The sequence below is a fragment of the Heteronotia binoei genome, chromosome 1, assembly GCF_032191835.1.
Source record: "Heteronotia binoei isolate CCM8104 ecotype False Entrance Well chromosome 1, APGP_CSIRO_Hbin_v1, whole genome shotgun sequence".
In the NCBI taxonomy this organism is placed as follows: Eukaryota; Metazoa; Chordata; class Lepidosauria; order Squamata; family Gekkonidae; genus Heteronotia; species Heteronotia binoei.
This window is the reverse complement of record NC_083223.1, coordinates 173,234,744-173,254,448: the sequence shown is the minus strand read 5'-3', so window position 1 is coordinate 173,254,448 and position 19,705 is coordinate 173,234,744. Positions and strand designations below refer to the sequence as shown.

The 19,705-nt window shown below is 44.7% G+C and overlaps 1 protein-coding gene across 1 annotated transcript in view; it reads right to left on the bottom strand.

Moving 5' to 3' along the window:
- The window catches only part of VIT (vitrin), a 125,667-nt gene that overhangs the window by 1,581 nt on the left and 104,381 nt on the right, over positions 1–19,705 (bottom strand). The window contains exons 14-17 of the mRNA XM_060244182.1: positions 14,085–14,232; positions 6,767–6,870; positions 3,429–3,655; positions 870–1,383 (exon numbers count right to left, since the gene is read on the bottom strand). Of these exons, the coding sequence (XP_060100165.1) occupies positions 870–1,383; positions 3,429–3,655; positions 6,767–6,870; positions 14,085–14,232 (993 nt within the window). The remainder of the gene's footprint in view (positions 1–869; positions 1,384–3,428; positions 3,656–6,766; positions 6,871–14,084; positions 14,233–19,705) is intronic.

Here is a 19,705-nt window from a genome sequence, read left to right as displayed (position 1 = left end):
TTCTGCTTCAAAGGCCAGTAGTGAGACCTTTCAGACCAACAGTCTCTGACAGACTGTTTAATAGGAAGGAGTTGTCAGCCATTACATCATCTTACAGCAATCTCCTCTCCTCTCTCCCCTTTGATCGGAACAACAACCCCAAGAAGCAGGTTAGTCTGGTTTGAAATCACAGTCAGTTTCTACAGCCCTCACCTGGTGATGGGCAATATGGTTCCCCATGAGGAAAGGCCTCCCTCAAAGGTCTGTAGTGATACCTTAGGAATTTCCAACCAAGCTGGAAAGAAATAACTAAAGGCCTCTGGGTGAATGCACCCCAGCCTTGCTGTCATCCCACCTACCCAAGTGAAGGCATTCACTCCTCCCTCCTTGGACTTCCTACAACAGGCCCTGAGGAGAAGCAGTACTGATCAGTAAGCTCCCTGTCAGCAGAGAACTGTCTCCATTGAAGGTCAGTGGCCTTCTGCTGGGGTTCTTGCCTGATAGGGCTGGTGGGGGTGGGGGAGAGCAGAATCAGCCAATGGCATGGCAGAGACAGTGTGAGCCAATCCTGTGCAGGCTACATCAAACGAATGAAAATCCTCATAATTGCCACCATGGTTTTATTTATAACTGATTCTGTGCTTCTCTTTGTCTCTTCCCCTTCCTTCTGCTAGCTTTTGGCAGTTGTATGTGTCAACTTTTTTTTTGAGGGGGGGGAGAGGCATAATCATAAATTAGTATGCCATATTTATTATTTATTTTCTTTGCAAATTTTCTCTTGAGGAAAAGGCTTGCATAATTTAAGAGCAATATCATAGCTCTATAACTGCATTGTAACACTGGTACAAGTGAAGGTATTCAAATGGGTGTTTATAGGGTATAACATTTACCATTGTGATGAGCAGCTGTTGCTGGCCCCCGGACATCATCGTAAGATCTGCCATCTGTAATCAGGATCATTATCTTCCTTTTGTTAGGTTTGGACTTGCTGAAGAGCTGTTCAAAGGCATAGTTGATGGCTGCTCCAGTGCTGGTCCCACCACTCCAATAATTGATTCTTTTGATGGCGTTCAGGACATCCTGTTTAGTGTGGTACTTCTCAAAGCTGAACTCCAACCTCTGTTCATAGGTGTACTGCACTGCACCAATGCGTGTATCTGTATCAGAAATCTCAAATTCTTTGCTAATGTTGGCAACAAACTGAAGGACAGTACGGAAGTTGCCAGTGCCCACACTGCTGGACCCGTCAATGACAAACCCAATGTCTGCTGAATTTAGGCAGGTTTTGCTACACACAAGGCGATCGGAGTCACAGACTCGTTTCACTAAAGGCTGCACTATTTTATGGAGGCCAAACCAACTGGGAACATTGATTGAATAGTAGCCATTGGTTCTGCATACAGCCTGAAAAAGATGGAACAAAAAGCAGAGCATTTGCGTTATAATTTATGAATGTGTTGTGATTATTTCCCTGACAAATGTGTAAGGACTAACTGCTGAATGGCAGCATACATGCTTTCTGTGCAAAAAGGTTCTTGGACTATCCAGTTAAAGAAAGGATTTAAGGAAACAAATTAAGAAAGAGGGCAGAGTAAAGATCCTGGAGAGTCACTGCTCAAGACAGTGTTAGATGGTCTTACTCAGGATATAACAACTTCATGTGAAAAGCTACCATTTAGCACATTGTAAGGTCCCCTCCTAAAACACTTCAGTAACATATTAAAAAATAATCATTTGGGCGAGTGGAAAAACATGGTTACTTCACAAGCCAGCAGCATCTATGACAGTGAAAGTGATGTGTATCTGTTCATGTATTTCACTAGAGCAGTTAAATCCAGGTGGGCAACCGTGTTGGTCTGAAGCAGAAGAACAAAGTAGGAGCCAAGTATCACCTTTAAGACCAACAAAGTTTTATTCAGAATGTAAGCTTTCATATGTATTTATTTATTTATTTATTTTATGATTTATATCCCGCCCTTCCCAACAAGTGGCTCAGGGCGGCTCACAACATAAAAATTTGACATAAATAGAATTTAAGCATAAAAACAGTTAAAATAATTAATACATTTAAAATTTTAAGACATTTAAACCATTTAAAACATTAGGGACAGCAGACATCTAGTATAACTACACTTGGTTTCTTGTACCAGCTAGTCATAGGCCAGCCGGAAGAGGGTTGTCTTACAGGCCCTGCGGAACTGAGCAAGGTCCCGCAGGGCCCTCACCTCTTCCGGCAGCTGGTTCCACCAGGAGGGGGCCGTAACAGAAAAGGCCCGGTCCCTGGTAGATTTTAAGCGGGCATGCATACTTCTTCAGACGGGATGGGGTACAGTGAACTGAAATATATATAGCTGGTGGGTTAAGTTTACACTCTTTACCCACCAGCTATATGTATTTCAGCTCACTGCACCTATCCCCTCGTCTGAAGAAGTATGCATACATACGAAATCTTACATTCTGAATAAAACTTCGTTGGTCTTAAAGGTGGTACTTGACTCCTACTTAGTTTCACTAGAGTAGTGTTCATGCTGCAAAAACATCATTCAAGGTTCTGCACATACATTCAGGGTTCATGACATATATTCAAGGTTCATATATTTCCAATCTCCTTTCTTGTAAATTGTTCCATGGTCTTAGATCAGGATACCATTGATCACTGAATATGGGCATACCTTGTCTAACTTCATTTCCAATCTGGCAGGTACACAGTTGTTCACTGTGGCTTTGCCCTTTTAAAAACCTAAATAAAAAAGATTTTGGGTCAGATTCAGCCTGGAGACTTCCCAGCTGAAGGTATTAAGTGCCTTTGAAGCTCCTGTGAAATGTGCTTCATGGCAGAGAAACAGGAGAAAGTGTACAAAATTATCAGGAAAGAATGTCCAAGGAGGGCATGAGTTTTGAAGGACAGTGCCCAAAATCCACTCTGTTTCTTTCACATGGGCTCATTTGCCAGGCTTCTAGCCACAGCTGCGTGCTGACATCACTCAGATGAATAGGCATTCTGTAATGGGTTACCAGTCTCTAAACTGTGTAAGCTTCTGAGAATGAGTTCTAACTGAAGTGCATCCAGAATTTTCATGTATTTTTGGAAAAAAACTGTAGGGAACAGCACACAGTGTTCAGTAAATATGTCTTTATGCATCTTGATGTAGGTTTTGAAGTAACTTGATTGCTCTCTTTTCACACTTGTACTCCACCCAGCACACTTCAGCTACAAGCCAGAGCAGTAGCCAGTCAACCTTCCACATATATTGGACAAAGATGTCTCACTTCTATATTGAGCCTCCCCAAAAGGTGGAAGAAAGAGTTCAAATCCCACTGTTTTCCAAAATGTGGCCTAATATGCAAATGAGTTCCTGCTGGGCTTTTTCTACCCCCCCCCCCCAAAAAAAAAGCTCTGCTAAAGCCTGTGGCTTGTTTGTGATCTGATACACCCCAGTCCTTATTACCTTGTCCACAAAATTTGCTTCAATAACATTCTGCTTTTCATTTTCATCTGGTCCTTCTATGGTGACAAAGAAAATATTAATGCCGGATTCCCTTGCCAGCCTCGAGGCCTCCTCCACCTTATCAGTGGGCCATCCATCCACCATCACTATGGCCACATTGGGGGCACCACCTCTGTTCCCATTGGAGTCATCAAAGAAGTTTTTGTTGACAAAGGAAAGCGCTCTCCCTGTGAAGGAAATGGAAGGGGGGGGGAAACACCCAGAAACTCCAGTTGTACTAATTTACTTGGTAGACGATGCATATGTGCATTCCAAGATGCTGCTTGCTACTAGTATCTTTCATATAAAACTAGATTCTGTGAGGATTGGCAGGAACTGTACAATAGAAGGCAGTGGTGTAATGGTATTAAGAGATGTCTTCCAAGTGCCCCCTTGGCTTCTTATGAAGGGTGTTTATTTGGGATGTTACACAGCTCAGGCCCAGAGGCACTAACTTTAATAGCTCCAGGACATATTTATCCAGATTTCCTGGTTCTTCCCAGACTCCACCAGAGGAAAATAGCTACTCTTCCAAACACAAGCCCTTTAATAATCACATAATCCTATTGTGCACTCAGTACCACAGACAGGAACAAACATTGTATCAGAATGAAGGCAAAAATATTAATGGTCAAACTGTAGTTGCATACAGTATTCTGAACATAGTGTGAGACAATGCTTGGGATGCACATTTCCATCTATATTACAGTCACTATGGGAATATGAGCCACCACAAAAGCTATGCAGTCAAAATGCAGTCACATCCAAATGCTAATGTTTCCTCACATCTAAATGCCTTTACATAGAGTGTCTCTATGAAGTCCCAGATCCTTCAAGGACTTTGCCTTGGCATGTAATCATCCATGCTGGACTCGGATTAGGGTTGCCAAGTCCAATTTAAGAAATATCTGGGGACTTTGGGGGTGGAGCCAGGAGACTTTGGGGGTGGAGTCAGGAGACATTAGGGGTGGAGCCAAGATCAAGGCTGTGACAAGCATAATTGAACTCCAAAGGGAGTTCTGGCCATCACATTTAAAGGGACGGCACACCTTTAATTGACAAAACAGATCTTTCTACAAACCTGAGAATGGTATGCAGAAAAATCAGAAAGCTAAAGAAAAATACTCTGGGTGGTTTGTGGCCATTGCTAGGCAATCACAACACTATTGCCAGGTAAAGCCTTGGTTTCTCTCAGTAAAAGCATTGGGACAAGGCAGCACTCTTTCCAGGGCTGTTTGGCCTTTGAGAGAGGACTCATCATGATCAGACCTGTAATAAATCCCTAGTCCAAGGGTGTTTGCTTAATGGGGCTGCAGAACACAAAATTACAAAATCCTGACAATGTGAACCTTCACTCACCAGTCTGGTAAGGTGCCACCAACCCCTTTTACCATCCCAACAGTCAGAAGACAAGAGGCAAACTTCTAACCTTCCTGGAACTAAACAAGAAAGTCAGCCCTGCAAGGTTGGACACTTGCAAAAATGAGTTTCCACAAACAATTAAACTGTAGGCAAGCACTTGGCCTAGGAACTTAAATTAGGATTGAAGCCACTTGAGCACAAAAGTTCACAAATATAATTAAAAATAGATTTATTTAAAGTGTGCAAGAATATTTCAAAAGAGAACAAGCCGCAGGAAATCAGATCAATAAAGTTATTTGTATGAGACTAACTACACAAAAATACAAATTGCAAGATGTTACCATTCCAAAGTTGCTCAGCAAGCAAAGTCTGTCTCCAGAGTTTGCATGGGCAGAGTGTCTGATCCATGTCAAGTAGTTTTCAAAGAATGCATCCAAAATCAAGGAGCAAGAAGCTACTCATGCCTTGCCAGTTGTGAACTGCTAATTGAAAAGGCTAACACTGAAGATGGGATCCAACGTGGTTTGGGTCTGTAAGGAGTGGAAAGTGGTCTAAAGGCCCCACCAGCGTGACTACCGCCAGGCCAGCCAGGGACACTCACCTGCTGCTGCTGCCGCGGGAGACTGCCGCCCGAGTGGAGTGGAGCGGCGCCGATAAGGGCGCGACGGCGCCAACGCCAGGCCAGCCAGGGACACTCACCTGCTGCTGCTGCCGCCGCGGGAGACTGCCGCCCGAGCGGAGTGCAGCAGAGTGCAGCGGCAGCGAGGAGGGCGCGACGGCGCCAACGCCAGGCCAGCCAGGGACACTCACCTGCTGCTGCTGCCGCCGCCGCGGGAGACTGCCACCCGTTCGGAGTGCAGCAGAGTGCAGCGGCAGCGAGGAGGGCGCGACGGCGCCAAGCCAGGCCAGCCAGGGACACTCACCTGCTGCTGCTGCCGCCGCGGGAGACTGCCGCCTGAGCGGAGTGCAGCAGAGTGCAGCGGCAGCGAGGAGGGCGCGACGGCGCCAAGCCAGGCCAGCCAGGGACACTCACCTGCTGCTGCTGCCGCCGCGGGAGACTGCCGCCCGAGCGGAGTGCAGCAGAGCGCAGCGGCAGCGAGGAGGGCGCGACGGCGCCAAGCCAGGCCAGCCAGGGACACTCACCTGCTGCTGCTGCCGCCGCCGCAGAAGACTGCCGCCCGAGCGGAGTGCAGCGGCAGCGAGGAGGGCGCGACGGCGCCAAGCCAGGCCAGCCAGGGACACTCACCTGCTGCTGCTGCCACCGCCGCGGGAGACTGCCGCCCGAGCGGAGTGCAGCGGCACCGAGGAGGGCGCGACGGCGCCAATGCCAGGCCAGCCAGGGACACTCACCTGCTGCTGCTGCCGCCGCCGCGGGAGACTGCCGCCCGAGCGGAGTGCAGCGGAGTGCAGCAGCACCGAAGAGGGCGCGACGGCGCCAACGCCAGGCTAGCTTCCCCTTCTCCCGCTTCCGTTTTTTTAGGGAGCGGGGGGAAAGGCTGAAAAACCTGGGGTCCCCCGCTAGGGCGGGAGGGTTGGCAGCCCTAACTCGGATCTAGGACCCTTTAACTCAAACAGAAGTTTTAGAATATGAAAGATGAGAAGGATTGTTCCATTAGCCCTGTTTCCTTCATGAAATTAAGGTATTTGGCATTTAGTTTCTGTTGGGAACCCCACACAGGGTTGACTTGGTGGGTGCATTTATGCTGTAAAGTAAATATAAAATGTTTTTTACTCTAAGTCTTTCACATGCTAGTTCATTAATTTCTTGAGGAAATAATCTTTTCCACTCTGGGGGAAAAAGAACACTCAGAAATAGACAAAAGTGATTTGAGTGAGGTCTTGACCTGAATCTGTCTAGAATATCTAGCATACCACTGTGGCTGGTCTTCTGATGCCTAAGCTGATTAGCTGTGAAATGTATCATTCAAGTTACATACCAACATTGGATAATCCTCCTTTCTGTAATATTTTCTCAATAGCGTTTTTCAAATCCTTAGAATTTGAATAGGTCTTCAAATTAAATTCAGTAGATGGGTCATCACTATATTCAAACAAAACAGAGTCTTATTGTAGAGAAATTTCCCTTGTATTATTTCCAGGAAAATCATGTAAAGGCTACGTTACACAAACTGTAGAATTAAGAGTATGACATTCAAAGCAGAATCCATCTTGGTGTGTACATGTATTACCCCCACACACTGGGCCCACCAAAGGCACATTTGTGCATATGAGAGTGGACATAGGAGCCAGTTGAGCCCTTTCCTTTCTCCAGCTGTACATGAGCTGTATGGCATTGTGTTGGCCATTACTGATAATCAGGAATCATTTTGTAGAACAATACATGGTGGAGCTCATTAGCATAACTCATTAGCATATGTCACCCTCCCACCAGCCAAAAGCAACCTGACGCAAGAAAGGAGAGCCCTGGGTGAGCAAGGTCTGCTTGGGCTGGCTAGAGTTCCAGCCAGCCCAAGCAGGCCTTGCTCACCTGGGGCTCTCCTGGGCTGCCCGCCTCCACAGTCAAAAGATCAGCAAGCCACCATCCCAAATCTTGTAAGAAGTGAAGAAAGGGTGGTGCAGGCTTCTCCAGGGGTTAATGAGGGCTGCTGGGGGGGCGGGGTAGCAAAGCTCCTGGTGGCTGGCTGGCTGGCTGCTCTCCTAATCCAGGGATTGTTATGAACCTTCATCTATTATTCAATGGACAAGGTAGGTAGGTAGGTGGGGACGATGAGGGGGGGCTGTCAGAAAGGTTCAGGAGCTGTGCTCCTGTGAGCTCCTGCTGAATTCAAGGCCTGCTGATAATAGGATGCCATGTATATATCCAGTTATAAGAAGGATGGCTAGATGCATGACACACATGAGTCTCTTATTTCATGTACTGGCTGGTATGTGCAGTGTTTGTGTAACTAAGGATGGAAGAGCACACTACTAAAACTTATATTAATCCCCCCCATGCACACCAGTTGCACAGATGATCTGTGCAATGATGAATTACACCAGATAATTACATAAATTATTTTCATGACTGTATATTTTCTTATTTATTTAAAACATTTATTAGGTGCCTTGTCTACCTTATGGAATTCCAGTTGGCTACCAATGTAAATAGAACATAAAGATACATAAAACACATAAAAGGCCATGGAACTAATTGGATGCTATCATGAATAAAACCATCTTCAGATGCCTCCTAAAGATCATAGAATCATAGAGTTGGAAGGGACTTTTAGGGTCATCTAGTCCAACCCCCTGCACAATGGAGGAAACTCACAAACACTTCCCCCTAAATTCACAGGATCTTCATTGCTGTCAGATGGCCATCTAGCCTCTGTTTAAAAACCTCCAAGGAAGGAGAGCCCACCACCTCCTGAGGAAGCCTGTTCCACTGAGGAATCGCTCTAACGGTCAGGAAGTTCTTCCTAATGTTGAGCCAGAAACTCTTTTGATTTAATTTCAACCCATTGGTTCTGGTAACTACCTTCTGGGGCCACAGAAAACAATTCCACACCATCCTCTATATGACAGCCCTTCAAGTACTTGAAGATAGTGATCATATCACCTCTCAGTCGCCTCCTCTCCAGGCTAAACATCCCCAGTTCCTTCAACCTTTCCTCATAGGACTTGGTCTCCAGACCCCTCACCATCTTCATCGCCCTCCTCTGGACCCTTTCCAGCTTGTCTATATCCTTCTAAAAATGTGGTGCCCAAAACTGAACACAATACTCCAGGGGAGGTCTTACCAGAGATCACGTGATCTGGACACTATACTTCTGTTGATACAGCCCAAAGTTGCATTTGCCTTTTTAGCCACCACATCACACTGTTGACTCATGTTCAGCGTATGATCCACTACGACCGCTAGATCCTTTTCGCACATACTACTGCTAAGACAAGTCTCTCCCATCCTATAACCATGCATCGGCTTTTTCCTACCTAAATGCAGAACTTTACATTTATCCTGTTAAAATTCATTTTATTGATTTTAGCCCAGTTTTCCAGCCTGTCAAGGTCATCCTGTATCCTGTTTCTGTCTTCTTCTGTGTTTGCAACCCCTCCCAATTTAGTATCATCTGCAAATTTAATAAGCATTCCCTCTATTCCTTCATCCAAATAATTGATAAAGAGGTTGAACAATGGTGGGGGCAGGTACACATCCCTCAGGAGATTGTCCCACACTTGTGGGGCTGCAACTGAAAAGATACTTATGTACCCACCAGATGAGGTTCTTTGATTGATGGGAGAGTCAAGATAGTCTCTCCCTGTGATTGCAATTTCTGGATAGGGGCATATGGAAGAAGATGGTCATTCAGATACGCTGGTGTCAAGCTATGCAGTGCTTAAAAGGACAAAACTAATACCCTGAATTGGGTTCAGGAGCAGACTGGTAGCCAGTGTAATTGTAATTGCTGTAATACTGGAGTCACATGCTCCCAGTAGTTGGCCCCAACCAACAGTCTAGCTGTAGCATTCTGCATTAGCTGCAGTTTCCAGACATTATTAAAGACAGCCCCAAGTAGAGCATGTTGCAGTAGTCCAGTCTAAATGTAACTAAGGCATGGGTCATTGTGGCTAGATATGATGGAATTAGGAACAGGCACAGCTGAAGCTGGGTAAAAGCACTCCAAGCCATTGCAGCCACCTGGTTTTCTAATGTAACAGCAATATCAGCAGCACTCCCAAGCTCTGAACCTGACTTCAAGCGGAAAGTAACCCCTAAAGTTATCCTCACTCTCAAAGTAAAATAAAAGAATTCAACAACGAACTAGGTAAGGTGGTAGATATATATGATAGGATCTTTTGCATATTTTAGTAGTTGCTGAGGTGGGTGGCAGAGTAAAACTACACCTAGGCCATGATGTTGCCCTAAAACTATTGCCCTAATATGAAAAGCTTACAGGTACAGAGGCAGTGGTGGCGTACTCAGAACAAAGGTCATTTATGAAGTCCTATGAGATAATAGTCAAAGCTGCAAAGAAGGCTTACTTTGCAGCTAGGATTGCATCTGCGAATTTGCACTCGGCACAGTTGTTTAGCACAATTAGGTCTCTTACTATCCTGCCACAGGGCAGACCAAATATTAGGGAATTGGAGGCTGTGAGGCTTTTGCAACTTTTTTCACAGATAAGATCTTATAGTTCCCCACAACCTCCCTGCCACAGTTGATACTGTATGTCAGGGGTGGCCAACGGTAGCTCTCCAGATGTTTTTTGCCTACAACTCCCATCAGCCCCAGCCATTTGCCATGCTGGCTGGGGCTGAAGGGAGTTGTAGGAAAAAACATCTATTATAGTTGATGCAGCTATCAACAGGTGTCATGATGTGTAGTGGAAACATGAGATGCTGTGCAGGTACACAGCTGCTGACTAGCCAACAATCCTGGCATGAGTGACTAGAATAAAGTAGCTCATATGTGTGTAAAGCATTGCTGTCTGGTTAGCACACCTGTACAGTATTAACTCAACTGCAGTATGTTGGCCACCCCTGCAGTATGTGAACTCGAGACTCTGTACCTGTCCTCTGGTTCAGTTTTAGACAGTTTCACTCTAGTCAGCCTGGAGGAAGTTGACAGGATTCTCTCTACTGTATGCTCAACAATGTTTAATCTGGACCCATCCCCATCCTGGCTGATCAAGGCTTGCCAGATGGAGCTACAACATCCTTTATGAGAGGTCATAAATAGATTCCTCTCTGAAGGGCTTTTCCCAATGTCTCTTAAAGAGGCAGTGGTCTGCCCTCTTCTAAAAAAACCATCATTAGACAAATTATTGGCCAGTGTCAAACTTATCCTTCTTGGGTAAGATCATAGAGAGGGAAGTAGTGTTACAGTTGCAGAGCTTTCTGGCTGACACTTCCATGTTAGATTCCCACCAATCCAGCTTCTGTCCAGGTCATGGGATGGAGACAGTGCTGGTCGCCCTCATGGATGATCTCCAGTGGCATCTGGATTGAGGCAGTTCTGTGGTGCTGATGTTATTAGATCTGTCAGCCATGTTTGACACTGTTGACCATCAGCTACTGACCCACCGCATTGCCAACACGGGGATTCAGGGGTTGGCCTTAGAATGGCTTTCCTCTTTCCTCCAAGTTTGGGGACAAAGGATAGTAATAGGGGAACAATAGGAGTTACTTGCTTGCCTGTAGTGTGCCTCAAGGGGCAGTGCTGTCCCCGATACTGTTCAACATCTATATGCACCCCCTTGCCCAGATTGCCCAGAGGTATGGGCTGGGGTACCATCAGTATGTTGGTGACACGCAGCTCTATCTATTGATGGACAGTCGGTCTGACTGTGTCCCAGAAAATCGGGACCTGGCGTGGCAAGCCATGGTAAGATGGCTCAGGCTGAACCCAACGAAAATGGAGGTCCTTTGTCTAAGTCGCGGCAATTCTGGTAAGGAGATGCCAGCCTTTGATGGGGCAGCACTTGTGAAGATGCCCAAGGTCAGGAGCCTGGGGATGATACTGGAGCCTTCTTTAACTATGAAGCCCCAGATAGCAGCCACTGCCAAATCTGCCTTTTATCACCTTAGGCAGGTAAGGCAGCTGGTACCCTTCCTCAAGCACAGCAACCTGGCATCTGTGATCCATGCTATGATCACCTTGAGACTAGACTACTGTAATGCCTTCTTCATGGGGCTGCTCTTGTCCCAAATCCAGAGGCTGCAGCTACTGCAGAATGCAGCAGCCAGATTGCTGTTAGTGCTCTGCATATGGGAGCACATACAGCCTGGGCATGCCTGTGGTATACTGGATTCACTACAAGGTGCTGGTTATTACCTTTAAAACCCTATATGGCCGAGGGCCTGCCTACCTTAGGGACTGCCTCTCCCCACACATTCCCCAGAGAGTACTGTGATCTGGATCTCAAAACTTATTATCAATCCCCAGGCTGAGGAAGGCAAAAGAGCCTTCTCTGTGGCAAAACGCAACACATTAAAAAGCCTTCTCTGTGGCTACTCCCTACTGGTGGAATCAACTTCCAGAAGATGTTAGAGCTCTGTGGGACATTGCCCAATTCCGCAAAGCCTGTAAGACTACACTATTCCAACTTGTGTTTGATTGTTAATCATCAACTGGAATTAGTAACATTAAACCTGAAATGTCATCGCCTAAGTCATCAGATGAGAAGAATGGTTATCAAGTTAAATTGAATGCTGCCTATTTAAATTATCTATTTAATCTTTTTCTGAATGGTATGGAAATTAGCACTGATTGTTTGAATTAATGTTTTTATTGATCTTGTTTTATTATCATATGTTGTGAGCTGCCCTGAGCCTGCTTGTTGGGGAGGGCAATATATAAATTAAATAAACTAAACTAACTAAACTATTTCCCTATCAGTAATTTTGGGGAAATGGTGTGTGAAAATGAGTTAGTCTTCCCAATAATATAATTCTCCAGACAAAATGGCCATGCTTCACCTGTTCTCCCATTGGCCGAGATGCCTCTCACCCTCCAACTATTGGTTGAGCTGCCTGTCGCTCAGTCCCAACGGAGAGCAACCCCTACCCTCCAACCCCAGGTCAGACAAGGATGGAGTTGCTGCTATGGCTGAGGGAGGGAGGAAGAGGGAAAGAGGCAGAGAAAGCCTTCCCTTGATTGGTGAGGGCTCCTCCCTCTCTTTCTCTGGAAGGGAAACAGCCAGAGATGGGAGGAAATGGTGTCCCATAACAGCAGACCAGATACACAGAGAGAGAGGGAGAGAGGGGAGGGAAAGCAAGAGAAACATAGAGAGAGACATTGAAGTCCTGTGCTAAAGACCAACAACATTATCAGAGAGACAGTGTTCGTCTGAAGGCCTTTGAGGGAGAACTCACTGGGGCTAGTCCTGACTAGAATGACTGAGAGTGTGAATGGAGCTAAGAAGTGTATGGAGAGAGAGAGAGAAGTCAGTCAGCACAACTTTCAGCAGAGTGTCAGCAGTTTTGAGTGTCAGCTGTAGTCAGGGTTTCAATAGCTTCTCTGTGATTGGCAGGAACTGTGTAATCTGCAAATTGGTTACAACTGAGCCCAAATTTCCAGATGATCTGATCTATCAGTTTACTGTAGATGTTGAAAAGTATAGGAGAGAAGATGGAGCTTTGTGGGACTCCACAGACCAACGATCAAGGGTCTGAGCAGCTGTCCCCTCACACTACTTTCTGAAACCTACCCTCAAGTAGGATCAGAACAACCACAAAATGATGCCTTCCAGTTCCAGCCCAGAAGGCACTCCAGAAGTATTAATGATGGATGATATAAAAAGCTGCTGAGAGTTTCACGAGATTTAACAGAGTTGCAATCCCTCTGTCCATCTACCAGTGCAGGTCATCCACCAGAGGGACCAAGACTGTTTCAGTATCATATCAAGGCCTAAAACCAGATTGGAAAGGATCCAATCAATCAATTAATTAAATAACATAGAAAAAAACCAACAGTCCATCTAGTCCAACATCTTGTCTCACACAGAGGCCAACCAGTTCTTCTGGACAGCCACCAACAAGACATAGAGGCTAGGGATGGGAATAAGTCAGCTCATGAATCAAAGTCCATTACACATTTTTACCAGCTCATGGTTCATGAAATGAAGTTCATGGCAGATCAACTGCCATGAACTTACCAGCTGCTTGTGGCAGTTAGAGAATGGATACATTTCCAGACAAACTGTCTCATCTCAGAAATGAATGTGAAAAATGACAATATCAGGAGTGTATAAAATGGATCCTGTGCAAGCTAGAGCACCAAACTCACAAGGGTTCTCAGGCTGACTCTCCTCTACCTGCCCTCCAAGTTTGGTCAGAATTGGATTTTCAGCTTCCCAAAGAACGTGCCTCTAGGAAAGTGTTTTCTGGGGAAATGACAGATGTTAGCAAATTCCACATTTTAATCCGTGTAAGGTAGTATTTCCTTTTGTCTGTTCATTGGATGTCCCCAAGTTCTAGTATTTTGGGAGAGGGAGAAACATTTCTCTTTGTTATACTTGTATCACAATGAGGAAACAAATCTTTGCTTACAGAGTAAAACACTGGTACTCCGTTTTGTGGTGAGGTAGTAAAAGACTATAGCAGGATTAACACACTGGGAATCCTATAATTTTAATACTGTACATCCCTGGATACTTATTCTCTTACTTCACAAGATGCAGGTCTACTAAAATTTTAAAAACACTAATATGTATTTAGAAATGTATCTAGGAAATTCTTGCATCACAACTATATATAGCTATGGAGACAGTTATCATACAGCGTATATGGCTTGATAATATATATGTTTCTTACCCATACTGAATGATGCCCATGAGAGGACCAGCTATACCAACATCCAGGGCTTGAGCTACATCTTTGAGGAATTGTTTTTGGATCTGAAAGCGGCGTTTCCCAATACTCCAGCTCCCATCTATCAAGAATGATACATCGACTTTGCAATCTGAAAAAGTAATACAATATGACTATCCATCTTTCCTTTTTAAATTTCACATATAACATATCACTTACACAGCTACACCTATTTGTTACATACTAAATCAAAGAAGAGCAGTTATAAATGTCAATAACTAAGCCAAGTTTTTGATACCAGAAATCTAAGAATGTCTGCCAGCTTTTACAGAAGACTGTTTTTGTCTTCCCGTCCTTATAACATGGACTAATTCTGTTGACCTAAACATCTTCACCAGATACCATACTTTTTGAATCCATAATATAGTTCGTCATTTTAATACTCTTCCAATTTTTACTATTAATAACTTTGCTGCAACTAGTATATCATGTATCATATTTCTGTTTGCTGCAGAAACTACATCTATTAAATGTAATAATATGGACTTGGGAAAAAAGGGTGGCTTATAATTTATGGTGACCCAATAGGGTTTTCAAGACAAGTGATTAAGCAGAGGTGGTTTGCCATTGCAAAGTCTTCCATGGTGGTCTCCAGTTCAAGTACTGATACAGTTTAGCTTCAAAGATCTGACAAGATCAAAGTACCATACCATTCCACATCCTCCAGCATTTCTACTTCCTTCTAAATATGCCTTACTCAATTTCTGAGGAGCATAGTATCATAAATAAAAATTATAAGAATTCTCTATGAAGTTAATACTTATTTTAATAGGACCTCTGTTTGTAAGCAGCACTTATACAGGGACATCCCTAGACTGTCTGGCACCCTAGATAAGGCTAACTTCTGCCCCTCCCTCCCGCACTGATAACATCATTGAGTGACATGGAAGGCACCCAATTTGGTGCACCCAGAAGGCCAGTGCCCTAGGCAGTCACCTAGGTTGTCTAGTGGCAGGGCTGGGCCTGCACTGATATATTCTTGCTAACAATTCTCTTGTGTCTGACATATATATTCAAAAGTTGTTATATTAGCTAAAAACTTCTTTTCAGCTCTGTATTAGATTAATGTAATGTAATGTCTAAAGTGAATCCTTTTGATATTGATAATTCTTTCTCTAATACTAGCCATCAAAATAAATTCACCTATTTTTATTACGTCAAGAATTCTTTCATTTGCAATACAACTTGACCAAGATTTTATTTGGATTCCAAAGATGAAGTAGCTGTTTTCTCAACTTATCCCAGGAAATAAACCCTCCCTCTATTAATTCTTTATTATATTTTAAGCAGTCTTTATTATCATTTTAATAACTGTTTGGGTATCAAGATAAGTAACCCAAAGGAATTCTTGTTCTAAGACATACTTAGGTGAGTTTTTATCTGTATGAAAGAATTTACATAAAGTTTGACATTTTACAGCTTGGTAATATTTTATGGTATTCAGGAACATTAATCCATCATCTGGTTTTAGTCTTTGTAAGGTGGATAGGGCTACTCCAGATTTTTAAATTAGATCCTGTGTATTTTGTGATATCATTAGGAGAAGCCATGCTGGATCAGGCCAATAGCTCATCCTGTTCAACACTCCATGTCACACAGTTGCCAAAACCCAGGTGCCATCAAGAGGTTCACCAATGGAGCCAGAACTCTAGTAGCCCTCCTACCAAGTACCAAGAGTACAGATTATCACCGCCCCAGACATAATATTCCATCTATACCTAGCAGCTAATATCCACTTTTGAAACTCTGCTCCATAATTTATCCAATCCCATCTTGAAGCTGTTTATGCTTGCAGCCACACCACCACTGTGGCAGTAAAGTCCGTGTGTTAAGTAATCTTTGGGTGAAGAAGTACTTCCTTTTATCTGTTCAAAGCCTATTGCTCATGAATTTCATTATGTTTCCACAAGTTCTTACATTGTAAGAAATGGAGAAAAGTCCTTGTCTTCTCTATCCCATGCATAATTTTGTAGACCTCTGTCATGTCACCCCTCAGCTGTCATTTCACCAAGCTAAAAAGCCCTCTTAAATTTTTCTTCACAGGAAAGTGTTCCATCCCCCTAATCATGTTATTTTAAAAAAGCCGGGGGGGGGGGGGAGTGGCTTTGACCAATATCTGGTCAGGAGCCTTTGCCTAACGCTCTCCCAGCTGGCTCCAAAGTTATATCATTTTTTACCCCTTTAAATTATATTTTTGAACTTTTGAAAGACGCCTCTGAAAGGGGTGAAAAAGACCAAGCAGAAGGAAAAAAGCTTTCAGCCTTTAACTAATTTCTTGGAACTGCCTTCCACCTCCCACGCAAGCTTGGAGAGATGTGAGGAACCACCTGCAGAAAGTCCTCTCACGGTGAATTTATTGTTTCAGGCAATGTCTAAACTAAGACAAGAAATACGAGAGGACATAACTTCTATGCTTCAACCAATGTGTCAGCGTCTGGATGAATTAGAGAACTCTTGTAAGCAAGCAACTCTGACGGCACAAGAAGCGTTGAAAAAAGCTCAAGCGATAACATCAGAGATAACATCAGACGCATGGACGAGGGAACAGGTTTTAATAGTGGACTTTCGTAGCCAGGAGCTGTGCCTAAAATTTAGAGGCTTTAAATTGGATGTGGAAGCAGAAATGGACATATATATATATATATATATATATATATATATATATATATATATATATATATATATATATTCATGGCAAATTGGCTTGCTGAAGTAATCCACCTGGAGGTCGAGGTTCTTCCACTCATCCAAAAAGCATATCGTGCAGGCAAGGTATGTGAAGACAATTTGTCTCATACCAGAGATATTGTGGTGCAGTTTAAGGACTATCGAATGAGGCAAAGAGTCTTTGCAGAGGCTAGGGAGAGGGGAGGCTTGGACTACCAGGGGTTAAAGATTCAGGTCTTTCCGGATCTCCCTCCTGAATTTTTAAGAATCAGAAGAGACCTTAAGGACACAACTGCCAAATTGCGGGACTTAAAAATTAAATATAAATGGCTACAATCAGGCAAACTGTGTCCAAAAAGGCTCCACTTCGTTTACAGCATATGACGCAGCCTCGGGTGAGATACTATTATCCAAGTTAACTCCCTCCTCTCCTACATCAAGAGTTAATAAGAGAAAGGAATGCTCTCCTCTCATCCCTCCAAGGACAACCCGTGTATGTACTGAGGAAGTTGATGTTAATCTGGAAGAAAATATGGACTCTATTGAAATTGAAGCAACAAGAAAAGGGAAAAGCTGAAGAAACTTATAATTTATAATTATTGTTTTTTCTTTCAGAATTAAGAGCTGGGTGGGGACAGCTGGTGAGAGCACTTGGGTAATTTCCCTCCTTGTTTAATTCAGTCCAGGTGAAGAAGAAGAGTTTTTTTTTCTTTTCCTTTTAGACCTTAACTTAAGGTCTTCAGGGACTGAGATATATTGTTAGAATTTATTCTTTATGGATTTTTTTTTTTTGAGAGTAGAAGGAATAATCAAGATATAGAAGAAGAAGTTATATTGAATGTGTGTGGCACTAAGTTTTTTTTAAAAAGCTGTTAGGGAAATTAGCATTGTTAAGCTTCATTATTCCTCTGCTATAAAAAATATAGAAAATATAAATAGACATAAATATATATATATTAAGTGGTGTGGAATGGTAACACTTGAGATATCTTTAAATTGTGTTGTTTTTGATTTGTTATTATGGTACACCTACCTGTTGGAACAGGTAGTAATTGTAATGAGTCTATAATAAAATTTGAGTTAAACAATCATGTTATTTGTCCCTTTTTTGAAACTTTTTCAATGCTATAATATCTTTTTTGAGTAAGGCTGCCAATCCCCAGGTGGGGGCAGGGGATCCTCCGGTTTGGAGGCCCTCCCTTCACTTCAAGGTAATCAGAAAGCAGAAAAGGGGGAAATGTCTGCTGGGCACTCAATTACTCCCTATGGAGAGTGATTCCCATTCCCAATCAGGGTACCGTGGTACCCCAGGGCACCCAGAACACTTCCCAGAGGTACTGCGAGATGTAGATGTACTGCGATGCCATTCAACCCCCACTACCACCTTCCTCCAACCAGGCTGGCCTGGCGCAGGGTGACTCCAAAAAACACCTGGCAGCCTTCCTATTTGATAACAGAATCACCCCCAACCCCGTCACCAGGTTAAGCCCTGCCAAGTTACTAATGGAGAGGAAGTTGATCACGAGGCTAGACAGGTTGCATCCTGACCAGGCCATGGACCTCTGCAGTTCTTCCGAAACCAGGGAAGCCACTAGGGGGTTCTTCCCAGGGGATCCGGTGTACGCTAAGAACTTTGCAAGCAGCCCGGAGTGGTTAGCCGGCCTGGTGCTGCGGGTGACCGGGTCCCACTCCTATGAGTTCTCGTCGGAGGGGGGTCAGATCCTGAGGAGGCATTTCGACCAGTTGTGTCGCTGAACTTTGCCGGAGGAACTGACAGCAATCGGGGAAGGGGGGAGCGGGGGAGAACTGACAGCAACACCCCCGGAAGCTACCCAGCCCATGCCGGCTGCACCGACTATACATGCAGAAGAGCACCTCAGCAGTGGGAGCGACCCCCCCAGAGAGGGGATTTCGGAAGAGCAACAAGCAGTGGACAGTCCTCTTCCGGCATCACCCCAACACGAGGAGCTAGCCGCCCCTTCAGCCACGGCGGCCGCTCCAACTCCCCAAATAACCCTGAGGAGGTCGACCAGGGAACGCAGGGTGCCAGCCTACTTGAAAGACTTTGTGTCTTGAACTAGGGGGGGAGGAGTGTTATGTCTTGCAATTCAGTCGTGATGTTGCAGCACAGCGAATGCTGCAGAGGCAACCAGTGGAAGTCCACTGGTCCCAGATGTAGTTTGCTAATACATCCGCCAATCAAGATCTGTGGTGGGAAGTTTAACTGGCCAGGATTGGACCTGGCCAGACGGAGGGTTGTTCCGGGGTATGCTATAATCGGGACCCGGCCCGCGTGTTTTTCCCTTGTGATGTACTCACCAATAAAGTATGTTGCCTTCAACACATCTCGTCACTCAGTACATTACAGTGCACTGGCCTTACCTTGCTGTCCCCCTCTCCCTCTGTGCAAGTGGAATCGTGCACAGCAGCCTCAAGAGCCCTGGCCCCCAAGGCCCGCCCAGCTAACTTTCCCCTACATGCCCTCCTTGTGGCATGGTATGTTGCTGAACTTGCTGCTTACCAATCTGCTGGCAACTCAATACTAGGGCCGGCTGTGGCACCCAGCTGTCAATACGAGGGACGGAGGAGGAGGAAAGCAGCTGAGTGATCTGCCTGGTAGCTTGGCGGAAAAGAGGCAGAGGTGTCATGCATCGGCAGCAGTAGCAGCAGGTGACACGTGCTGCTCTGTTCACTGCCTGCTGCTGATTGGCACAGCATGTACAAAAAGGGTGGGGCCAAGGAGGTGGGGCCAGGCAGAGCCTCCTTGTGAGGGCATACAGCAGCACTGCCAGTCTTGTTTATGTGCATTTTTTGGACAGGGGCACTGGGTGGATCAGGCCAGGACTCTTGGCAGGGTTGGCACCTTTGAACCCACCCTTTAATTTCTTTGTCCATTC